Source organism: Notamacropus eugenii, chromosome X (assembly GCF_028372415.1).
Source record: "Notamacropus eugenii isolate mMacEug1 chromosome X, mMacEug1.pri_v2, whole genome shotgun sequence".
Classification (NCBI taxonomy): domain Eukaryota; kingdom Metazoa; phylum Chordata; class Mammalia; order Diprotodontia; family Macropodidae; genus Notamacropus; species Notamacropus eugenii.
Genome location: NC_092879.1, coordinates 52,798,009 through 52,821,879, shown reverse-complemented (window position 1 = coordinate 52,821,879; position 23,871 = coordinate 52,798,009). Strand labels below are relative to the sequence as shown.

The 23,871-nt window shown below is 43.3% G+C and overlaps 1 protein-coding gene across 10 annotated transcripts in view; it reads left to right on the top strand.

Annotated features, from left to right (window-relative positions):
- ENOX2 (ecto-NOX disulfide-thiol exchanger 2) overlaps positions 1-23,871 on the top strand; it is a 364,798-nt gene that overhangs the window by 216,196 nt on the left and 124,731 nt on the right. For 5 of the 10 annotated variants that reach the window (XM_072626223.1, XM_072626225.1, XM_072626233.1 and 2 more), the window contains one exon: positions 12,995-13,141. The exons of 3 other annotated variants lie outside the window; for them this stretch is intronic. In XM_072626223.1, the coding sequence (XP_072482324.1) occupies positions 12,995-13,141 (147 nt within the window). Of the gene's footprint in view, positions 1-7; positions 5,352-12,994; positions 13,142-23,871 lie in introns of those variants that run through there. 2 more of the 10 variants (XM_072626226.1, XM_072626229.1) reach the window with 2 other exon arrangements.

Below are 23,871 nucleotides of genomic sequence, written 5' to 3'. Positions count from 1 at the left end.
CATTGTCATGTCTGTAGGTCCCAATGCCTACACCTTCATTCAACAAACATTTTCTTGGTGCCAACCCACAGGCAGCAGAGAAATGCCTGCAGAGAGACCTGGGCTTTTGAGTGAGGAAGCTCTGAGCCCAAGGCCAGCCTTGGACACTTTACAACACTGTGTTCCTGGGCCAGTCCCGTAGCCTCAATGTGCCTTAAATCCCTCATGTAAAAATGGGGGCAATAGTAGTACGTGCGTCTCAGGGTTATGAGACTGAAATAGGAAATTTGGAAAGCCCTTAGCCCACTGCTTGGCACATAGTAGGTGCTTAGGAAATGGTGCTGTGTTTCTTCCTAGGGAGTTTGTTTTTTTCCTTGGCTTGTGACTGCCAAAAAAGGCTGGCCCTCCAAGGGTTCCCTCCTTAACATTAGATACTGTAGCTAGTGCTTGGCTAGGAAGTTCAGTTACCCAGAATTCTCAGTGTCTCCAAGATTCCACATCTACAGAACTTGCTTTATTGTATCCTGGTCGCCAAAGAGGGGAGAAGCACGCAAGGCAGGTTGTCTGTAAGGCATACTGCTGTACTTACTTCTGGAGTACATTGCAGCGCATTCTCTTACTCCTGACTACCTGTAGTTAGGAAGAACGCAGAGTGGAAGAAATGGGTGAAGAGAAAATATATCTGTTGCTCATCCCAAAAGCTTATCCCCAAATGGGTAAGTTTGCCCTACTCCTCTTGGAACTTCATTGGTGTCTCTGTGAAAGAAGCAGCTGGCTCCAGGCCAGGGCATCTTAGAGCTGAGGCTGGAATCCCAGTCTTCTGACCCCAGTTCTGATGCTCTGGACCATGCTTCCCTACTGGCTGCCCGGATCCAAAGCTCTGTGGAAGGAGTGCGTTTTGTGAATTTGCGTCTCGTACCGGTCAAGGAGGACAGAGGGAAAGGAGCCAGATTGATCTGATTGTAGGGGTGGAAGATTCTGGAGGGCAAAGGGAACGGAGGGAGACTTCCTCCTTGGTGGGGTGGGGTACTGGGAAGGGGGGAGCAGCTGTTTGCCTGGTGTTGGTGGAGATGGGTGAGGGTAGTTTGGAAAATGCTTGGACTTGCGCAGTTTTGCAGGTGGTAGCAAAATGAAAGTGTGGTGAGTAGCCTCCCCCAGAGTTTAGATGGAAATCATGTAACAATTAGTTAGGCACTTCAGAGCCAGTAAAAATAGGAGGGAAACTTGAGGGTGCCTTTCCAACTGAGGAAACCTTACAAGTAACTTCAGATCCACAGAAGTGGGGGATGGGGCTGCTTGGGTATAGCCCAGGGGGTTAGAATCAGTCTAAGAAGGGGACGCCTCCAAGTAGAGTTTCAGTGAGGAATCCAAACCTTGAAGAGAGGAATTGTTGGTTGTTGGGGTTCGTTGGTTGCTTGAGTGGTTGGGTGATTTTAAGTTGCCCTGTGTGGACTTGGAATTCTCAAGGCCTGCCCTACCACAGTGACTGATGAGGAAATGTTTGTCTGTTGACTTGAGCGATGGGATCATTCTCCTAGTGATGGGGCAAGGATGTGTGTGGCTTGTGGCCATTCATTGTCATGTCTGTAGGTCCCAATGCCTACACCTTCATTCAACAAACATTTTCTTGGTGCCAACCCACAGGCAGCAGAGAAATGCCTGCAGAGAGACCTGGGCTTTTGAGTGAGGAAGCTCTGAGCCCAAGGCCAGCCTTGGACACTTTACAACACTGTGTTCCTGGGCCAGTCCCGTAGCCTCAATGTGCCTTAAATCCCTCATGTAAAAATGGGGGCAATAGTAGTACGTGCGTCTCAGGGTTATGAGACTGAAATAGGAAATTTGGAAAGCCCTTAGCCCACTGCTTGGCACATAGTAGGTGCTTAGGAAATGGTGCTGTGTTTCTTCCTAGGGAGTTTGTTTTTTTCCTTGGCTTGTGACTGCCAAAAAAGGCTGGCCCTCCAAGGGTTCCCTCCTTAACATTAGATACTGTAGCTAGTGCTTGGCTAGGAAGTTCAGTTACCCAGAATTCTCAGTGTCTCCAAGATTCCACATCTACAGAACTTGCTTTATTGTATCCTGGTCGCCAAAGAGGGGAGAAGCACGCAAGGCAGGTTGTCTGTAAGGCATACTGCTGTACTTACTTCTGGAGTACATTGCAGCGCATTCTCTTACTCCTGACTACCTGTAGTTAGGAAGAACGCAGAGTGGAAGAAATGGGTGAAGAGAAAATATATCTGTTGCTCATCCCAAAAGCTTATCCCCAAATGGGTAAGTTTGCCCTACTCCTCTTGGAACTTCATTGGTGTCTCTGTGAAAGAAGCAGCTGGCTCCAGGCCAGGGCATCTTAGAGCTGAGGCTGGAATCCCAGTCTTCTGACCCCAGTTCTGATGCTCTGGACCATGCTTCCCTACTGGCTGCCCGGATCCAAAGCTCTGTGGAAGGAGTGCGTTTTGTGAATTTGCGTCTCGTACCGGTCAAGGAGGACAGAGGGAAAGGAGCCAGATTGATCTGATTGTAGGGGTGGAAGATTCTGGAGGGCAAAGGGAACGGAGGGAGACTTCCTCCTTGGTGGGGTGGGGTACTGGGAAGGGGGGAGCAGCTGTTTGCCTGGTGTTGGTGGAGATGGGTGAGGGTAGTTTGGAAAATGCTTGGACTTGCGCAGTTTTGCAGGTGGTAGCAAAATGAAAGTGTGGTGAGTAGCCTCCCCCAGAGTTTAGATGGAAATCATGTAACAATTAGTTAGGCACTTCAGAGCCAGTAAAAATAGGAGGGAAACTTGAGGGTGCCTTTCCAACTGAGGAAACCTTACAAGTAACTTCAGATCCACAGAAGTGGGGGATGGGGCTGCTTGGGTATAGCCCAGGGGGTTAGAATCAGTCTAAGAAGGGGACGCCTCCAAGTAGAGTTTCAGTGAGGAATCCAAACCTTGAAGAGAGGAATTGTTGGTTGTTGGGGTTCGTTGGTTGCTTGAGTGGTTGGGTGATTTTAAGTTGCCCTGTGTGGACTTGGAATTCTCAAGGCCTGCCCTACCACAGTGACTGATGAGGAAATGTTTGTCTGTTGACTTGAGCGATGGGATCATTCTCCTAGTGATGGGGCAAGGATGTGTGTGGCTTGTGGCCATTCATTGTCATGTCTGTAGGTCCCAATGCCTACACCTTCATTCAACAAACATTTTCTTGGTGCCAACCCACAGGCAGCAGAGAAATGCCTGCAGAGAGACCTGGGCTTTTGAGTGAGGAAGCTCTGAGCCCAAGGCCAGCCTTGGACACTTTACAACACTGTGTTCCTGGGCCAGTCCCGTAGCCTCAATGTGCCTTAAATCCCTCATGTAAAAATGGGGGCAATAGTAGTACGTGCGTCTCAGGGTTATGAGACTGAAATAGGAAATTTGGAAAGCCCTTAGCCCACTGCTTGGCACATAGTAGGTGCTTAGGAAATGGTGCTGTGTTTCTTCCTAGGGAGTTTGTTTTTTTCCTTGGCTTGTGACTGCCAAAAAAGGCTGGCCCTCCAAGGGTTCCCTCCTTAACATTAGATACTGTAGCTAGTGCTTGGCTAGGAAGTTCAGTTACCCAGAATTCTCAGTGTCTCCAAGATTCCACATCTACAGAACTTGCTTTATTGTATCCTGGTCGCCAAAGAGGGGAGAAGCACGCAAGGCAGGTTGTCTGTAAGGCATACTGCTGTACTTACTTCTGGAGTACATTGCAGCGCATTCTCTTACTCCTGACTACCTGTAGTTAGGAAGAACGCAGAGTGGAAGAAATGGGTGAAGAGAAAATATATCTGTTGCTCATCCCAAAAGCTTATCCCCAAATGGGTAAGTTTGCCCTACTCCTCTTGGAACTTCATTGGTGTCTCTGTGAAAGAAGCAGCTGGCTCCAGGCCAGGGCATCTTAGAGCTGAGGCTGGAATCCCAGTCTTCTGACCCCAGTTCTGATGCTCTGGACCATGCTTCCCTACTGGCTGCCCGGATCCAAAGCTCTGTGGAAGGAGTGCGTTTTGTGAATTTGCGTCTCGTACCGGTCAAGGAGGACAGAGGGAAAGGAGCCAGATTGATCTGATTGTAGGGGTGGAAGATTCTGGAGGGCAAAGGGAACGGAGGGAGACTTCCTCCTTGGTGGGGTGGGGTACTGGGAAGGGGGGAGCAGCTGTTTGCCTGGTGTTGGTGGAGATGGGTGAGGGTAGTTTGGAAAATGCTTGGACTTGCGCAGTTTTGCAGGTGGTAGCAAAATGAAAGTGTGGTGAGTAGCCTCCCCCAGAGTTTAGATGGAAATCATGTAACAATTAGTTAGGCACTTCAGAGCCAGTAAAAATAGGAGGGAAACTTGAGGGTGCCTTTCCAACTGAGGAAACCTTACAAGTAACTTCAGATCCACAGAAGTGGGGGATGGGGCTGCTTGGGTATAGCCCAGGGGGTTAGAATCAGTCTAAGAAGGGGACGCCTCCAAGTAGAGTTTCAGTGAGGAATCCAAACCTTGAAGAGAGGAATTGTTGGTTGTTGGGGTTCGTTGGTTGCTTGAGTGGTTGGGTGATTTTAAGTTGCCCTGTGTGGACTTGGAATTCTCAAGGCCTGCCCTACCACAGTGACTGATGAGGAAATGTTTGTCTGTTGACTTGAGCGATGGGATCATTCTCCTAGTGATGGGGCAAGGATGTGTGTGGCTTGTGGCCATTCATTGTCATGTCTGTAGGTCCCAATGCCTACACCTTCATTCAACAAACATTTTCTTGGTGCCAACCCACAGGCAGCAGAGAAATGCCTGCAGAGAGACCTGGGCTTTTGAGTGAGGAAGCTCTGAGCCCAAGGCCAGCCTTGGACACTTTACAACACTGTGTTCCTGGGCCAGTCCCGTAGCCTCAATGTGCCTTAAATCCCTCATGTAAAAATGGGGGCAATAGTAGTACGTGCGTCTCAGGGTTATGAGACTGAAATAGGAAATTTGGAAAGCCCTTAGCCCACTGCTTGGCACATAGTAGGTGCTTAGGAAATGGTGCTGTGTTTCTTCCTAGGGAGTTTGTTTTTTTCCTTGGCTTGTGACTGCCAAAAAAGGCTGGCCCTCCAAGGGTTCCCTCCTTAACATTAGATACTGTAGCTAGTGCTTGGCTAGGAAGTTCAGTTACCCAGAATTCTCAGTGTCTCCAAGATTCCAAATCTACAGAACTTGCTTTATTGTATCCTGGTCGCCAAAGAGGGGAGAAGCACGCAAGGCAGGTTGTCTGTAAGGCATACTGCTGTACTTACTTCTGGAGTACATTGCAGCGCATTCTCTTACTCCTGACTACCTGTAGTTAGGAAGAACGCAGAGTGGAAGAAATGGGTGAAGAGAAAATATATCTGTTGCTCATCCCAAAAGCTTATCCCCAAATGGGTAAGTTTGCCCTACTCCTCTTGGAACTTCATTGGTGTCTCTGTGAAAGAAGCAGCTGGCTCCAGGCCAGGGCATCTTAGAGCTGAGGCTGGAATCCCAGTCTTCTGACCCCAGTTCTGATGCTCTGGACCATGCTTCCCTACTGGCTGCCCGGATCCAAAGCTCTGTGGAAGGAGTGCGTTTTGTGAATTTGCGTCTCGTACCGGTCAAGGAGGACAGAGGGAAAGGAGCCAGATTGATCTGATTGTAGGGGTGGAAGATTCTGGAGGGCAAAGGGAACGGAGGGAGACTTCCTCCTTGGTGGGGTGGGGTACTGGGAAGGGGGGAGCAGCTGTTTGCCTGGTGTTGGTGGAGATGGGTGAGGGTAGTTTGGAAAATGCTTGGACTTGTGCAGTTTTGCAGGTGGTAGCAAAATGAAAGTGTGGTGAGTAGCCTCCCCCAGAGTTTAGATGGAAATCATGTAACAATTAGTTAGGCACTTCAGAGCCAGTAAAAATAGGAGGGAAACTTGAGGGTGCCTTTCCAACTGAGGAAACCTTACAAGTAACTTCAGATCCACAGAAGTGGGGGATGGGGCTGCTTGGGTATAGCCCAGGGGGTTAGAATCAGTCTAAGAAGGGGACGCCTCCAAGTAGAGTTTCAGTGAGGAATCCAAACCTTGAAGAGAGGAATTGTTGGTTGTTGGGGTTCGTTGGTTGCTTGAGTGGTTGGGTGATTTTAAGTTGCCCTGTGTGGACTTGGAATTCTCAAGGCCTGCCCTACCACAGTGACTGATGAGGAAATGTTTGTCTGTTGACTTGAGCGATGGGATCATTCTCCTAGTGATGGGGCAAGGATGTGTGTGGCTTGTGGCCATTCATTGTCATGTCTGTAGGTCCCAATGCCTACACCTTCATTCAACAAACATTTTCTTGGTGCCAACCCACAGGCAGCAGAGAAATGCCTGCAGAGAGACCTGGGCTTTTGAGTGAGGAAGCTCTGAGCCCAAGGCCAGCCTTGGACACTTTACAACACTGTGTTCCTGGGCCAGTCCCGTAGCCTCAATGTGCCTTAAATCCCTCATGTAAAAATGGGGGCAATAGTAGTACGTGCGTCTCAGGGTTATGAGACTGAAATAGGAAATTTGAAAAGCCCTTAGCCCACTGCTTGGCACTTTTTACGTTTTCTATCAGTGTTTATTCTTTTCCTTCTCTTTCTTTGTAGCGAGCACAGTATGAGGTGCTGGGTTTATTATGAAAATTAAAAAGTCCCCACCCTCACAGTGAGCCTAATGGAGCAAAAAACTTCTCCGGGATTGCTGTGGATGTGTTCTTAGTCTTTAAATCTCATATACTAGAAATGCACTGATTGCATTCGTGCAAAGTGTTGATGCAAGAAGTTAGAACTTTTATGATGAGATGATTACCTCGGCGCTACAAATGTTGTATTTTGCATATTTTGTGATTCTGATTTCTGGTTTTTGGTTTTTGGGTAGCATCACTGACCGCCAGTTAGGAAGAGAGTTTGCCTTTTCACATATATTTAGGAAAGAGAGTTAATGGAATATATGACTCTATCTATTAAGCTTTTCTGGATTATATACACACACACACACAGCAGTCAGCTAACATTTTTTATGTGCCAGGTACTATGGTCAACCATAAATGATCTCTTCCTCCTTGAATTTGTTTTTCTCTTTTTTGTAAAGCATGTATTTATTTTTATTTAATTCATATAATTTTTTTCAGTTTTCAACAGTGACTTTCCTAAGCCTCCTTGAATTTCTAATGGCCTTTCATTGTAGTTCTCCTCTTCATTTAGAGAGTGACTTAGATTCAGGAAATCTGGGTCCAAATGTGGGGTGCAACAACCCTTCCATTTTTGATTTCGTTAGCTCTCTCACAAAGTTGTGGTGAGGAAAGTGCTTGAGAGAAATATGCAGAGTGGACGTGCAGGTGGCGCAGTGGATATAGCACTGGCTCTGGAGTCAGGACGACCTGGGTTCAAATATGGCTTCAGACATTTACTAGCTGTATGACCCTAGGCAAGTCACTTAACCCTGATTGTCTTCCAAAAGAAAGAAAAGAGAAAAGAAAAATGTCCTCAATAAAGTAGGCAGCAGGTTTATCTGAGGGAGGTGATATGGGGGATGGTGTGCAGAGTCAGGAAGATACTCTTAGCCACTTTACTAGCTGTGAGACTATGAATAAGCCATGTAACGTTTCTCCAGGCCTCATGAAAAGTAGCATGGGACCAGAAACAGGAAGCTGGAGTTAGTTCAGGAATATCTGGGTTTAATCCTTCCTCTGACTCTTTTTGTGACTTTGTGAGCATTGGGCAAGTCCCATAAGCCTTAGTTTCCTCAGTTGTAAAATGGAAATAATACCTAGGTTCTTTGCCTCCCAGCATTGTTGTGAGATTCCTCTATCTGCCACCATCTCTGGCATTTGCAAATATTTGTTAGTTAAATTTGATAGGCTTAAGATGCAATAACAGTTGGTTTCCACCAGACAGTGACCAGTTTCCACCTTTCACTTGGTTGTTCACTTGGTGTAAGGGGAAAGCATTTGACAAATCCCGGAAGGCTTTTTTTCATGGTGCTTGTTCCAAGGTGAATCTGAGGGCTGGAGAAATAGTCTGTATTCCCTGGACAGAGAGGATCAGCATGGGGATATGTTTTCATTAGACGGAAACTGCAAAGAAATTTTATTAGAAGCTCAATATTCGGCCTCCGAGAACTCAACTGTCTTCTAGCAACCTGAATCCTAAGGTTCGTTTTTGGCCCACATGTCATTAGAGAATAGGGATGAAGAAGGAGAGCAAAGTATGAGGACAATTGTGGGTTAACAAATGACCCACATTGGGTCAAAAGATTTCCTTTCTAGCACACTAGTAGATAAAAGGCTTATACGAGATGAATTGTCTTTGGACTGTTGCAAAGCTTTTGAGTTCATGTTTTATGAAGTTTTAATTGAAAAACTTAAAATTCCAGGTGCTACTTCCAATGGGGTAGGGGAGGGAGATGGGGTGGTAGAAAAGAAAGTGGGACTTCTGGGATATCAGGCATCCATCTATAGTGTATTTTATGTAGTCCTGGTTTAAAAAAAAAAGAGAGAGAGAGCTGATACTTATGCAGAGAATGTGAGACGTCCAAAGATGAAAGGATTCATGCTTCTGGTACTGTCTGAAGACCTAGAATTATGAAACTTCTCAAAACTAATCCAAAGCTTCTAGCATCCCAGCTCCTGAATGAGGTTCCCTTGAATTAGCTACCATTCCTCTTTGGAGAACACCTTTTTATGAGGTAGAGTGCACATGCTACTATTCACGTTCAATGAAGAAGTAAACTTTTATCAGAGACTAGTTTCAAACATTCTTTCCCAGTTTTCTGCTTCCCACCCAATCTTGGTTGCATTGCTTTTGGTTGTTCAAAAACTTTTCAATTTAATGTAATCGAAGTTATCCATTTTACACTTCAAAATGTTCTCTATCTGTTGTTTGGTTATAAATTTCTCCATTCTCCATAAATCTGACAAATACACTATTTCTTGCTCCCCTAATTTGTTTATTATCAGTCTTTCTACTTAGATCATGTACCCATTTGGACTTTATTCTTGTGTACGGTGTCAGGCACTGGTCTATGCCCACTTTCCACCACATGCTATCAAGTTTTCCCAGCAGTTTTTGTCAAACAGTGAGTTCTTATCCCAGAAGCTGGGGTCCTTGGGTTTATCAAACAGTAGAATGCTATATTCATGGACTGCTCTGTCTTGAGTACCTAACCTATTCCACTGGTCTACCCCTCTATTTCTTAGCCAGCATCAAGTGATTTTGATGATTGCTGCTTTATAATACAATTCGAGGAGTGGTAGGGCTAGGCCACCTTCTCTAGCATTCTTCTAATTAATTGCCTTGATATTCTGGACCTTTTGCTCTTCTAGATCAATTTTGATATTATTTTTTCTAACTCTAGATAACTTTTTCTGGTAGTTTGATTGGTATGGCCCTGAATAAGTAAATTAATTTAGGTAGAATTGTCATTTTTATTATATTATCTTGGACTACCCATGAGCAACTGATGTTTTTCCACTTACTTAGATCTGACTTTATTTGTGTGAAAAGTGTTTTGTAATTGTGTTCATAAAGTTTGTTTTGGCAGCTAGCCTCCCAGATATTTTAGTGTCTACCATAGCTTTATATGGGACTTCTCTTTCTATGTCTTGCTGTTGAATTTTGTTAGTAATATATAGAAATGCAGATGATTTATCTGGGTTTATTTTGTAACCTGCAACTTTGCCAAAGTTGTTTATTCTTTCAAGTAGTTTTTTTACTTGATTCTCAATGATTATCTAAGTATACCATCATATCATCTGCAAAGAGTGATAACTTAGCTTCTTCTTTGCCTATTCTAATTCCTTCAATTTCTTTTTCTTCTCTTATTGATATAGCTAGCATTTCTAGTAACATATTGAGTAACAGCAGTGACAATGGACATCCTTGTTTCAACCGTGATCTTATTGGAAATGAATCTACCTCATCCCCATTTCATATAATGCTTGCTGATGGTTTTAGGTAGATATTGCTTATTATTTTATGGAAAGCTGCACTGATTCTTATGCTCTTCAGTGTCTTCAATAGGAATGGGTGTTATATTTTGTCAAAAGCTTTTTCTGCATTTATTGAGGTAATCATATGGTTTCTGTTAGTTTTATTGTTGATATGGTCAGTAATGCAGATAATTTTTCTAATATTGAACCAGCCCTGCATTCCTGGTATAAATCCTATCTGATCATAATGTATTATTCTTGTGATAAGTTGATGTATTCTTTTTGCTAATATCTTATTTAAAATTTTTGCATCTATATTCATTAGAGAAATTGGTCTGTAATTTTCTTTCTCTGTTTTGGCTCTTCCTGGTTTAGATATCAGAACCATATTTGTATCCTAAAAAGAATTTGGTAGGACTCCTTCACCAATTTTCCCAAATAATCTGTATAGTATTGGAATTAACTGTTCTTTAAATGTTTGATAGAATTCACTTGTAAATCCATCTGGCCCTGGAGATTTTTTCCTAGGGAGTTTATTGATGGCTTGTTCCATTTCTTTTTCTGAGATGGGGTTGTTTAAATATTCAACTTCCTCTTCTGTTAACCTGGGCAATTTATGTTTTTTTAAATATTCATCCATCTCACTTAGTTTGTCAAATTTATGGGCATACAGTTGGGCAAAGTAATTTCTAATTATTGTTTTAATTTCCTCCTCATTGGAAGTGAGTTCACCCCTTTCATTTTTGATATTGGTAATTTGGTTTTCTTCTTTCTTTTTTAAATCAAGTTGACCAAAGGTTTATCAATTTTATTGTTTTTTTCATAGAACCAACTCAGTTTTATTTATTAGTTCAATAGTTTTCTTAATTTCAATTTTATTAATCTCTTCTTTGGTTTTCAGTATTTCTAACTTGGTATTTACTTGGGGATTTTCAATTTGTTCTTTCTGTAGCTTTTTCAGCTGCGTGCCCAAGTCATTGATCTCCTCTTTCTCTATTTTATTCATGTAGGCACTCAAAGATATAAAACTTCCCCTAAGAACTGCTTTTGCAGTATCCCATAAGATTTGGTAGGTTGTCTCATTATTGTCATTCTCTTGAATGAAGTTGTTGATTGTTTCTATGATTTGTTGTTTAACCCACTCCTTCTTTAGGATTAGATTATTTAGTTTCCAATTAATTTTAGTATATCTTTTATAGCCTTTGATTACATATAAATTTTATTGTATTATGATCTGAGAAGGATACTTTGGCTATCTCTGCCTTTCTGCACTGGATTGTGAGGTTTTTATGCCATAGTAAATGGTCAATTTTTGTATAGTGCCATGTACTACTGAGAAAAAGGTATATTCCTTTCTATCCCCATTCAATTTTCTCCAGAGATCTATCATATCTACCTTATACAGAGTTTTGTTCACCTCCTTCACTTCTTATTTATTTTGAGGTTAGATTTATGAAGTTCAGAGAGGAGAAGGTTGAGGTTCCCCAGTAGTATAGTTTTGCTGTCTATTTCTTCCTGTAACTCCCTTAACTTCTCCTCTAAGAATTTGGATGCTATACCGCTTGGAGCATATGTGTTTAGTAATGAAATTACTTCATTGCCAATGGTGCCTTTTAGCAGGATATAGTTTCCTTCCTTATCTCTTTTGATTATATTTATTTCTGCTTTTGTTTTGTCTGAGATTAGGATTGCTACCCCTGCTTTTTTTACATCAGCCAAAGCATATTATTCCGCTCCAACCTTTTACCTTTACCCTGTGTGTATGCCCATTTCAAATGTGTTTCTTGTAAACAACATATTGTTGGATTATGGTTTTTAATTCATTTCTAAAATATATAGAGAACCAAGTCAAATGTACATGAATACAAGTCGTTCCCCAATTGACAAATGGTCAAAGAATATGAACAGGCAGGTTTCAGAGGAAGAAATTAAAGCTGTCTATAACTTATGGAAATGATTATAGAAAACTAAAAACAAATTAATAATAATAAAAAATATGTAAATGGAGACCCACAAAAGGGAAGTGATTTGCCCAACGCACTGAGGCAAAGGATTGGAGTATCTCTGAGTTGGAAAGGACCACAGAAATCATCTAGGCTAAGGCACACCTGAATTAGAAATACCTTCTCCAACACTGCTGCCAAATGGCCATCCAGCATCCAATGGAAGACCTCCAGTGATAGAGAGCTCATTACCCGTTTGGGCACTTTAGGGACAGCTTTCAATGTTAAGAGGTTCTTGCGTATATCCAGCTTAAATAGACTTCCTTGTAACTTTGATTTATTGCTCCCAGTTCTGTGTTTTGGAGGCATTCAGAACAAAGATAATCCTTCTTTCCCAAGATCCTTGACACCATCTAGCATGCTCCCCTGCCCCTCTCACTTGCTGCTTCGTTATTGCTCAAATCTGTTACCTTCTCTCCACTACCATCACTACCATCCAATTTCCTTGCCTCATCATCCCTTGCCCAGACTCCCAAAATAGCCACCTAATCTCTCCCTCTGCTTGTACTCTCCCTTCCTTCCAGTTCATCTTCAACACAGGTTTGACCATTCACTCCCCTGCTCCCTAATAATAGGGAGTGGTTCCCTATTATTTTTAGGGTGAAATGCAGATTACTTACCTTATACTTGAAGCCCTCCACAATCTGGCTGCAAACTCCTTCTCCACGTATTTCCCCTTCCTTCCCTCCATGCCGTCTTCTCTTCAGGTGAAACATCCTCAGTTCCTTCAAGCAATCCTTCCTTGCATGGCCTGGTCTCCACTCCTCTTAAGACATATTCTTTTAGAGCTGGACCTCAAGTCTAGGTTTCTGGACTTCCAGGCCAGAGTTCTTAGCCTTGTGGCCCATTACCTTTGGAAGGCAACTGATGATGGCCAAGGCCAAGGATCAAGGAGACAGAATCTCAAGGATTCCTTGTGTGTTGTCCAATAAAGGAGACCTACCCCAGCCTTGGCATGTCTCAGAGGTCAGCATATCTTAGAGTCTCTGAGCTTCCCTTTCGCAGGGTTAATCCCTTCCTCTCCCCACTTCCGGTCCAGCTCCTTTGCTGGGGGTCCAAGTCTGGTACTCTTGACATCGTCTCTAGCGGGACTTTGTTTTTCCCTCTTCTTTAGGACTGAACCAGCTGCCTTTTGACCCATCCATCAGCCACGAGCCACTGCACTTTTGCAACCCTTCTGACAGTCCATTGCTGTCAGAAGGTCAGATTGAGAATGAAGACGAGGAGAACAAGAAACGAAAGCGAACAAGTGGGAGCACAGGTGAGTGAGGAAGAAGCTTGCCACCTTGTGTGCCATCACTGTCTTGTCATGCCAACCCTAACTAGTCACATAGTGTTTGCACACACTGAGCATCTTATCCAGTCCAGCCAGTGGCCCCAGGAGAAAGAAAGGGCAGATAAGATGGCCTGCTGTCCCCATTTCCCAGATATGGAGCAACTTGGAGTAGTAGAAAGAACAGTGGCTTCCACATCACCAGATTTGAATCCCTGCTCTGCTACTTCCTGGAAAGGTGACCTTGGCACTTAATCTCCCTGAGCTTCAGTGCTCTTGTCTGTAAAATGAGGAGATTGGACTAGATGGTCCTTTAAGGTTCTCAGTGTCAGAGCTGTGAGAAGAACCCAGGGCTTCTGTTTCGAGATCCCATCTTTCCATTCCATCAAACTCCCTGTGATAGTGGGACAGCTTCACTTAGGATGGTTCTGCCCAGAGAACCAAATGAAGAATCATAGACTCACAGATCTAGGTCTCAGAAGAGTCTTGTGGGTCACCTAGTTCATGCCCTCCATTTTACAGTAGAGGAAACTGAGGACCAGAACAGGGAAGTGATTTGCCCAGCTTCTCACAGAGGTCCCACTGACCTGGGGGCCGTTGGCTCAAAATATGGCAGCACTCCATACAGCACATGCTTGTCTTTTCTATCTACACAATTGGGAGAGTCTTCATTCTTATTAAATAAGTTCTCCCAAAGAAGGTCCTGTCTTTTGGTGTCACTCTATTTTGAAATCTTCCAATGTGATTCCTGTGAGTTTTCTATTGTTTTTTTCACTGCTGTCAAACCAGAGCAAGCTAGTTCATAGTTTTCAGTTCATAAAATGCCTTAGATAGAATCGTGCTCATGCTTTGGCTGCGCTTTATGGAGGCAGGTGCTTTTCTAGCCTTTCCCTCATTTGTGCCTCTCAACAGCTCATCAGGAGGGGTAGTGACCTCTCCCCATCCTCACAGCCAGGGAACAACAGAACGGTGCCTAGAACCCAAGCCTTTGGTCCTCCATTTGGCATTCTTTGCACTAGTACAGAGGACAGCTAGCATTCTAGGATTCATTGTTCCAAGCTGTGCTTTTTCTCTGAGTCACTTTGTGTGTCCTTTTTGCATTCATTCAATTCAGCAAATGCCCAGTTGCATGAACATTTACTGTGTACCTACTATGTGCAAGATGCTGTGCTAAGGAGCAAGAATACATAGAAAAAGCAAGACAATCACCACTTTCAAGGAACTCATGGGATTTGGGGGGGGGAGGGGGGAGGATACAATACAGTTTATCCACAAATAAATAAATAGGAGGAAATTTCAGGGAGGGGACAGTACTGCCAGCCACCAAGTCAGCAAAGTCTTTCCAGAGGAAGAAGTTTTTGAGTGAAGCCTTGAAGGAATCTCAGGATTCTCTGATGCATAGGTAAAGTGGGAGGGGCAGTCTGGAGAACATCCAATAGTATATGGAGGGAAGGAAGAAGAAATACATGGAAAGGGAGTTGGTGAACCAGATTATAGAGAGCTTCAGGTATAAGGTAAGCAGTTTGTATTTCACCTAGGAAATAGTGCAGAGCCAGTACAGCTTTCTGAGCAGGGGAGTGAATGGTCAGATCTGTGTAGAGGATGAACTTGGGGGAGGGGAGAGTGGAAGCAGAGGGAGCAATTAGGCGACTATTTCAGTGGTCTAGGCAAAGGGTGATGAGGCAAGGAAATAGGGCAGTAACCTAGTTCTTACCAAGAAAGTCCTATCTTTTGGTGTCACCGTCATTTTGCCCTATTTGGAAACCTTCCAGAATTATTTGTGGGAATTTTCTATATTTCAATGCTGTCAAATCAGAGAAAGCTAGCTGTTTTCAGTGCATGAAATGCCTTGGATATAATCACGCTCACACTTCAGTAGCATTTTTCTGTGGGAGTGGAGAGAAGGTAACAGATTTGAGAGATATGGAAGTAGAATTTTTAGAAATTGATTAACTATAGTGAGTGAGAGAGAGGAGGGGAAGATGGAAGGATGACCTCAATGTTGCAAATGTGGATATCTAAAAGGACCAACAGAAATAGGGGAATTTGGAGGAGAGACTAAGTTGAGGAGGAGAGAAAGCAAATCTCTTTTTCAATGATATTAATTAAGTTTGAGACAGTGATGGTCTATCCAGATATAAATGTCCAGCAAACAGCTTTCAGTGTGGGAATGGTGATATGGGGCAGATGTGTGGGAGAGAGACTAGGGCTCAGATGTAAGATTTGAGAGTCATCTTTGTACAGATGATAATTGGACCCATGGGAACAGATAAAATCTTAGAAAAGGCAGTGGGGGATAAAGAAAGAGAGACAGGGAAAGACAAGAACAGGACAGGATGTCTTCGCCCAGGGTAGAGCCTTGGGGCACCCTCGAGCTAAGGACATAGGAGATGGGAGAGCCTGAGATGGAACAGCTTAACCCGAAGTGAACAGCATCCCAGAAGTCCAGAAGAAAGATTGCCCCAGAAGGAAGGAATGGCCAGCAGTGTTAAAGACTACAGAGGAAGTCATACGGGATGAGGACTGAAAAATGACCTTTTGATTTAGGAGTTAAGAGATTTAGAGTTTCTCTGGAAGCTGTTTCAGACCAGTTAGTTGGGTTGGAAGTCTAGATGGCAAGGAGTTGAGGAATAATATTGAGCAAGTGAGGAAGGAGACAAGTATCAGTGACTTTCTAGGATCTGACTTCAAAAGGGTGAAGAGACAGAGGATGATGGGAGAACTGTAGAGTCACTTGAAGAGTTTTTAATAAGGAAAGAAATGTGGATATGCTTGAAAGGGGCAAGATCTGGAAGAGGCAGGAAGGAATAGGCCCTAGAGAGAGAGGTTAACCTTGGCAAGAAGGGGCATCTCTTTTTCAGAGACTAATGCAAACAAGATAGGAGAGAATATAAGATGATGGAGTAGAATTTTAAGACTTAGAGAAGAAGAGGGAACTCGAGAAGGTCTTGTTGGGAAGGAATATAGGAATTGTTTAAAGGGTTGAGAAGAGAAAGGGCAGTAACCTAGTGGAATCACAGTGGAATAGCCACTGTGATAGAGTCAGTCAGAGAATAATACAAGCATAGCCATGTGGCAGTAAAGACCCAGCCAAGATAAGAAGGTATATATTTTTTGTGGTTCAAATTAGCACGGTTGTGTGGCTTCTTCCAGTAGGGTCTTGTGTCACATGGTCAGGAGTAGATAAGTCAGATGATGGAAATATAGAGATAGCAGAATTGGGATCTGGCAAGACAAGAATTTGGGCAGCTAGGTGGCTCAGTAGATAGAGTGCTGGGGCAGGAGTCAGGAAGACCCATCTTTCTGAGTTCAAATCTAGCCTCAGACACTTACTAGCTGGGTGACCCTGTGCAAATCACTTTAACCTATTTGCCTCAGTTTCCTCATCTGTTAAAGATGAACTGGAGAAGGAAATGGCAAACCATTCTAGTATCTCTGCTAAGAAAACCCCAAATGGGGTCATGGAGAGTCAGACAGCACTGAAAAATGACTGAACAAAAGGCAAGAATAGTGATATGACAAGGGGGTAAGGGACTCAATATGTAAAGGACAGTGAATATTTGAACTAGTCATCTTGGGAACTAAGACTGAAGGGTTCAGGAAAATGAGGCCAGAGCAGGGATCTTAAAGAACAGAGATGGATGGGGTGGCAAGGATGGAAATCATGTGTAGGAGGAGGGAAACAGAGGGAGGGAGAGAAATGGGAGCCACTATTGAGGTGTGGTAGGGCATCTCAGGAAGATGGATGTTTCTGTGTAATCCTTAGGGTCCCAAATCAAAGCCCTGCTCAATTCGGAGCCTGGAAAACCAAATTTAAGTCAAATTGTGCCTCCCTGGGACCCTTGGGGACAGTGAGTCATTCTGCATAACCAGGTTTTTCATATGGATGAGGTTTTGTGGCTTTAAGCACCAAAACATTTTCTCTCACTCTCTTTTTTTTTTCATTTTGAAGGTCAATTCTTCTAAAATATATTAGCTTCTTCCTAGCCTTCTTCAACGCAATTAGGCATAGCTTCTCTTTTCTTGATGAGTTGGGGTCATCATCATTATGAAATAAATTATGGTACTCCCTGTGCAGCAAATCCTCACATTTGTCCTCAGTGCCCAGGAAGGTGCATCCAGCAGTTCTCCTGGACAAGAAACAACCATTGGTAGGTGGCCTTTTCTGAGCTCTCAGTTGGGTGTCTCACTGATTTTCCTGCTTCCTCCTATCTTGCTACTGGCAGTGGGTTCACCTGTAGCAACCCCTCTACCTAACCTTCTCATTTTCTCCAAGCTTGGAAGCTGAAAAATGAACTTGTTTAGTATAAACAATCTCATAGTGATGGCCTCAGGGCCCTTCCTACTAATAGTGACTGAGCATTTTGACAGCCATTTTTTACTATTGTTTCTTGGTTCTCTGGGTTGAGAAGGGCCCCAGAATGCTGAGTGGAAAAGGGTAGTTTATGTTATAGTAAAATGTCTGAAATTCCAAATAGTGACTGAGCCAGGAAAGGCAGTCTGAATTGGTGAAGAACCTGCATTATGGAGTAGTGTTAACTTTGATTAGTTACAGACATTGAGAGACTCCAGTTACTAAGCAGGTAAGGGGTTTTAATTAAGGGGCTGACTAACTTGTAATTAGCAAAATCAATTTGCATTCAGATGATGAATGTGCTAACTTCCTTTAAAAGTTCTGTTAAAGAGGGTTAAATAAGGCCCCTTACTGGTTCACTTAGGCCCCTCCAGAGTCTATTCACTTTTTTAATTTGCAGTTTCTTTGTTGAGAATACAAAGAAACCTTGGCCTAGCCCAATTGGTCTCACACTCCAAAGGAGGCTCCAGTGAATAAGGTTTCACTTATTCATTTCTCTCCTAGTTTCTCCTGGAAAGTCCTGTGCCCATGGAAATGGGTAGGTTTTCTTTCCAACTAGTCCTAGGAGAAAAAAAAATGAGGGAAGATTTCACATGGGGAAAAGCAGTATCGAATTCTTGCCCAGACTCTAAAGAGACAGCTAGGTAGTGCAGTGGTTAGAGCACTGGGCCTGGAGTCAAGAAGACCTGAAGTCAGATTGCGCCTCAGACACCTACTAGCTGGGTGACACTGGGCAACTCCCTTCACCTCTGTCTCAGTTTCCTCAGCTGTGAAATGGAGACAACAATAGCACCTTTCTAGTGTTGTTGTGAAGGTCAAATGAGATATTTATAAAGTGCTTTGCAAACCTTAAGGTGCTATAGAAATGCTCTCAACAACTGTTGCTGTTCCACTCTTCTCTAAGATCTTTCCCAGCTTCCATAGTCTCTGGTTTTGGACAACTTGTCAGAGGCCCCACAACTGGTGAGTCACAGCCTGAGTCACCAAGCCCAGTGGTCCTAGGGTGGTGCTTTTTTGCTTTCTCTTTCTCTCTCCCTATCACATTCCATCCCTAAGTTCCAAGTGCTTGCTTCCCAGTGTGTCTCCCAGCTGCCCCTTTCTTCCCTTCCTGAGACTGGGGCCTCAAGTTCAGACCCTCATTTCCTCTCCCCTGGACTGTATATTGCAATAGCCAGTAAACCCACAAACTTTTCCTGTGATACTCCTTCCTGACCCGGTGGCTTGTGTGAACCATTCCAGGCTGGAACTCATTTCTGAAATACTTGGAAGGCTAAAAATGAAAGACATCAAGTGTTTCTAAAGAGATAACACCATCACTTTGTGCCTTGGAGTGGGATATTCTGGGCTGACCAGTAGAGATTTTCCATCTCTAAAAGATAGAAAGGCACATTGTTCTTTCCATCTGAATTAAAATAGAAATAACCTAATAGTCCAAGTCCATTTTTGTATTGCTGGTGATGTTCTTATCTGATTATTGATTCTTGAAGAGAATATAAAATCTTGAGAACTGAAAGGATGCGCAACTCCCCTCCCTGCCCCCCATGAAAGCATCCTAGGTTTCTTTCCTCTCTGGAGTTGACTGCAAATGTGCTGAGCTTTTTCAAAAATCTTTAGGGATCGTTGGGGTACAGAGGAGAAGGGATCAGGAGAGGAGTGTGCCAGTGGTTCACTAGCACCTTCCCAATCACCAGGACAGTGCCCTATAGTATAGTTGCCAAGCGTGACTCTAGCAGTCAGATTAAAATGTAGTTGGGAAATATTTAACAAAATAAATAAAAATCCAGTAGAATCTAAATAATGTTAATCTGTGGTTTTCTAAGTCAATCTGCCCATAGAGATCCTTCTATACAATGGCTTAGTGGCCTGTTTCTAGTTGAGTTTGACACCACTGGACTACCATATTGAGGGGTATTGAGTCTTATAAATCAAACTGAAGTTGAGATCAGTCTCCCTTTTTGAGCATATGGAGACTAGCAGTAGAATCCAGTGAGACTAAGAATGACAGAATGTCAAGGCTTAATCTAATGAGGTGATATTTATTAGGTATAGAATGTCCCATTGAATACTTAAGTTGAAACTATTACTTTTACCAGTACAAGATGGAGGAGTTGTGGTCAGAGAACATTTTGTCTGAAAAAGAGCTGGTGGTTTTAATGGAGTCCTGCAGCTCAGTGTGTGGTATGGCTGCTGCAAGAGCTCATGGGATGTCCAACTGCTGTGTTGAGAGGCCTGATATCCAGAACTAAAGAGATGACAGTCCCTTGGTTCTCTGTCCTAGTCATACCACATCTGAGATATTGTATTTCATTCTGCACACTACCTTTTATTTTTTTTAATTTTGTTTTTTATTTTTAACACAGTTCCTATCACATAAAACAATTCCAACTTTTGGTCAGGTGATACTTCTTTTTAAAACATTTACAATATAGTCCACAAAAGAATTTTTTTAAAGTAGTAATCAGCTGAGACACAAATAATATTTATGTATGCTAACTTCACAAGCCCTTGACCTAATTGTCTCCACAGTATTACTAAGAATTAAAGGACCCTAACTTATTGTTGTTGGTCTAAAGTCCTAAGCCTAATAGCTTAATTTTAGACTTAACCTCGGATGTTCCCCTACCAACAATCTATAATTTAGTAGATCTGGTAGTAAGCTTACAAAACTTTTGACTACAGGAAATTGCCACTAAGAGTAGGGACATTGCAGAGAACCAATATCTCCCCAACTTCATGTCAATTCCAGGTAGGAGTAGATTGTCAACTTTGCATTCAATCAGGCTTAAAGTCTGCCAGGCGTCAGTGGGGAAATTGAGTCAGGAGAATCGTACCTCAGCCCAGGCTGAACAGCCACTCTCCCACCCTTCCCGTGAGATCACCTTTTTCAATTCATACCACCATCTCACCAGCTTACTGGCATCATGAATTTTGGATTGGAGGCTCAGACCACCTTTCTTGCATCCATACCTGGAGTTAGACTCCGAAGAACAGTCAGTTAATAGTCCCATCTTAAAATAGTAAGTTCCAATAACCAGGTTTCAAATATGACTATAATTTCACATTGGCTAAGGAACATCTTTTGAGGCAAGTCTTAAGTGGCTTATATGCCTTTCTATACATGTTCTAGGTCCTGATTAAATAACAATCATAAAACCAAATTTACCATTAAAACCTTAACTTTTCCATCAATGCCAAATTTTCCCAAGGTTACCTGCCTCTAGGAAACTTAGATTAAAATTCCTGTCCCCAAACTAAAGAAGTCTTTGATTTATTCTCAGTAATTAATTCAGTCAATTGTTTTAATACTAATTGCTTTTACATCACTTTGTAACATTGGACACTACCTTTTAGAAAGGCCTTTGCACAGCTGAAGTCTATCTGCTGACCCAGCTTACGAGAACTCAATGTAGCTTCTGCACTGTGGTGAGACATTGGAAGAGGCCTTTCACGTAGTAGGTACACAACAACCTTGTTCTGTAACAGCATCTTTCCCCAATGTAAGAGGTATAAAGTGTTTGGTGAATGGAGGGATTGCTCACAGCCAGGACCTGGTCTGTAGCATTCTGCACTTGGAGGTGAATGAAATGGAAACAATGGAGATGCTGTTTCAGTTTCTCTTCCATGGTGCAGAAGCACCAGTCTTGATGGATATCACTGGGCGACATAATGATAGTCATTTTAGTGACTCTGAAGTGCATGATGACAGGGATTTTCAAGGGTCTCCTGCTAAGAACTGAAGTGAGTGAGAGATGGGATTATAATGGGGGCTCCAGGGACATTTACTACTTTCAATATCTGTATATATCAGAGCATCAGACATGTTGGCTCTTCTCATACAACCTCCGTCTCCTTCGATTCTTTCGATCATAAGCTTTAGAACTGCAGAGGGACCATAGAGGTCAGCTAATGTACTCCCTCATTTTAAACAGTTGAGGAAACAGAACTTCACAGAGGGAGAAGTGACTTGTCTATGATCACACAGATAATAAGTCATATAGACCCAGGGCATATAGAGATAGAGCTATATCTCAGTGTGGCTTACATAGAGGCCATAGCTGAACCCATGAGAGCTGGTAAGATAACCAGGGCAGATAATAGGGTCAGTGTTGATGCCCTTGATCACGATCCAAGGGAGAAGAGGGTGTCTGAGAGGAGGGGGCGACCAATAATGCCAAATGCTTAAGAGAGATCCAGAGCATTGGATTAGCCAATAAATACAGACTATTGGGAGACAGAAGATGACAGTGAGATCCCTGTCTTCAACAAAGTATGATGTCACCTTCAACAAAGGAGACCAGGGGCAGCTTCCTAAAGGAGGTGGGCAGCAATCGAGGTGAACTGGAAAGGGTAGGCATGAAGTTAGTGGGTGAAGAGCAAGACAGGGCACAGGTAAATATGGAGGTGAGAGAGTATAGGGTGTGTTTGAGGGGCAGAAAGGAGTACAGTTGGTTTAGAGCAGAGTACTTTGTGGGTGTAATGGGAGCTCCAGACCAAAAGGTAGACTGGGAGCAGTTCGTTTGGAGCCTTGAATACCAGGCAAAGGAACTGACATTTTTCTCTAGTTCCCTTCCCCCAGAGCCAGGGAGCAGAATCCTTGATATGAGTGTCTTTTGTTCCTGGGGAGAGAAATTATAAGGGCTTTCATTGCATCAGGAGAAGAGACCCAGGCAACAATTCATCTCTCCCAGAATGAAACGACAGCTATTACCTTGAGTGCCAAACCCCACAATAAGGTCTAAAAGGCCCCCAGTTAGAGTGACTTACTGTTTTCAGCTTCTGATGTCAACACCAGCTCCTGTAAACACAGGGTCTTTGCCGGCAAGTAATTTTCCAATTTAGCCTTTCTTATTCCCTTCCCTAATTACACTGATCTAGGACACACAGAGGCTGAGCACCATTGACTAATGCATCCCAGATGATGTGAGCAGGGCTCCAGCCAGCTCCAGCTCCTCTCTGGGTGGGGCGGGGAGCAGAGCCACCTCCAGAGTCTTTTTGGCGTGGAAACTTGACTGAGAGGCTGAGGGACTTTATTGCCCTTTGTGATTGGTTGCTGCCTGCTCTGTGATATGGTGCCCTGAGACAGATGAGCTCGATTTTTTTATCGATGCATTTCTTTATTTCTCTCAAACAATTGCTTGCTTTCAAAGTGGTTCTTCCATGGTTCATGCTCATCTGCCCAGAGACCATTTTCTAGCCTTCCATAGTAAGGTAGCTGTGAAAAGATTACTCCCAAATAGGATCATTGATTTGGAGGTCATCAAGTCTAACCTACACATTTGACAAATGAAGAAACTGAGGCTAAGGAAGGGGAAGTGACTTGGCCAAAGGTCACACAGGGAGAAACGTAAATCTCCAACTGGAAGGGGCCTCAGAGGCCATCTAGTCCAGCCCCCACACTTTGTAACTTATTCTCCAATAGGAACTGGAGACCCAGAGAGGTCAAATTGGGATCTGAACCTGGGGGCACTTACCAAATCTAGTGCTCTTTCCATTTCGCTGTTCCAGTTCTCTATCTCCATGCACCCCAACTTCTCTCCCAAATACCACTTTGACATATCCACCTACCTCCAGAATATTCCCATGTGGCTGTCCCTCAACACCTTTTATCAGAGGGATCAGAATCACAGCCAGCAAAATTAGAGTTTGAGCCGCATTAAAATGTCATTGGGAAATGTTTAACAAAATGAATAAAAATTCAGTACAACATAGATAGTGTTAATTTGTAGTTTTCAAAGTCAATATGCAGGGCTTTTTTCTATTTGAGTCTTTGCCTTAGACTACTCAGCACATTGAAGACAACTTATTTTGCCTACTGCCCCTCAGAAAAACCCTCCCTACCCCCATTAACTTCTCTGTTTCTTCTGAGGACACTACCTTCTTCCCATTTACTCTAACTTAAACTATGGAGTCATCTTTTCCTCTCTTCACCTCTTAGCTCTCATTAATCCTTGAGACCCATCAGTGTGGCAGCCACAAAATCACTTGTATCAACCTTCTCCCCTCCCAAGACAAGCAACCTAGATCAAGTGCAGGTTTTTTCCACCTGTTTTTGCCTAGACTATCATCAGGGTCTCCTAACTGGTTTCCCTACTTCCCCTTCACATTCTTCCAAATGTATAGGTCTGAACACATCACTCCCATATTCAAAAACCTTCAGGGGCTCCTCATTACCTCCCAATTCCCAATCCCGGCATAACCTCCACAGCCTGGCTCCAAACTGCATTTCCGGTCTTATCCCATGCTGTATAGCTTCATGCAATCTATATTCTTATCTTAATGGCATTCTCTCCCATTCCTCATTCCCACCCTGCCTTCTCTGGTCTTTCCATTACTGATGATAGGAGGCAAGTCCCTTATTTCAGCA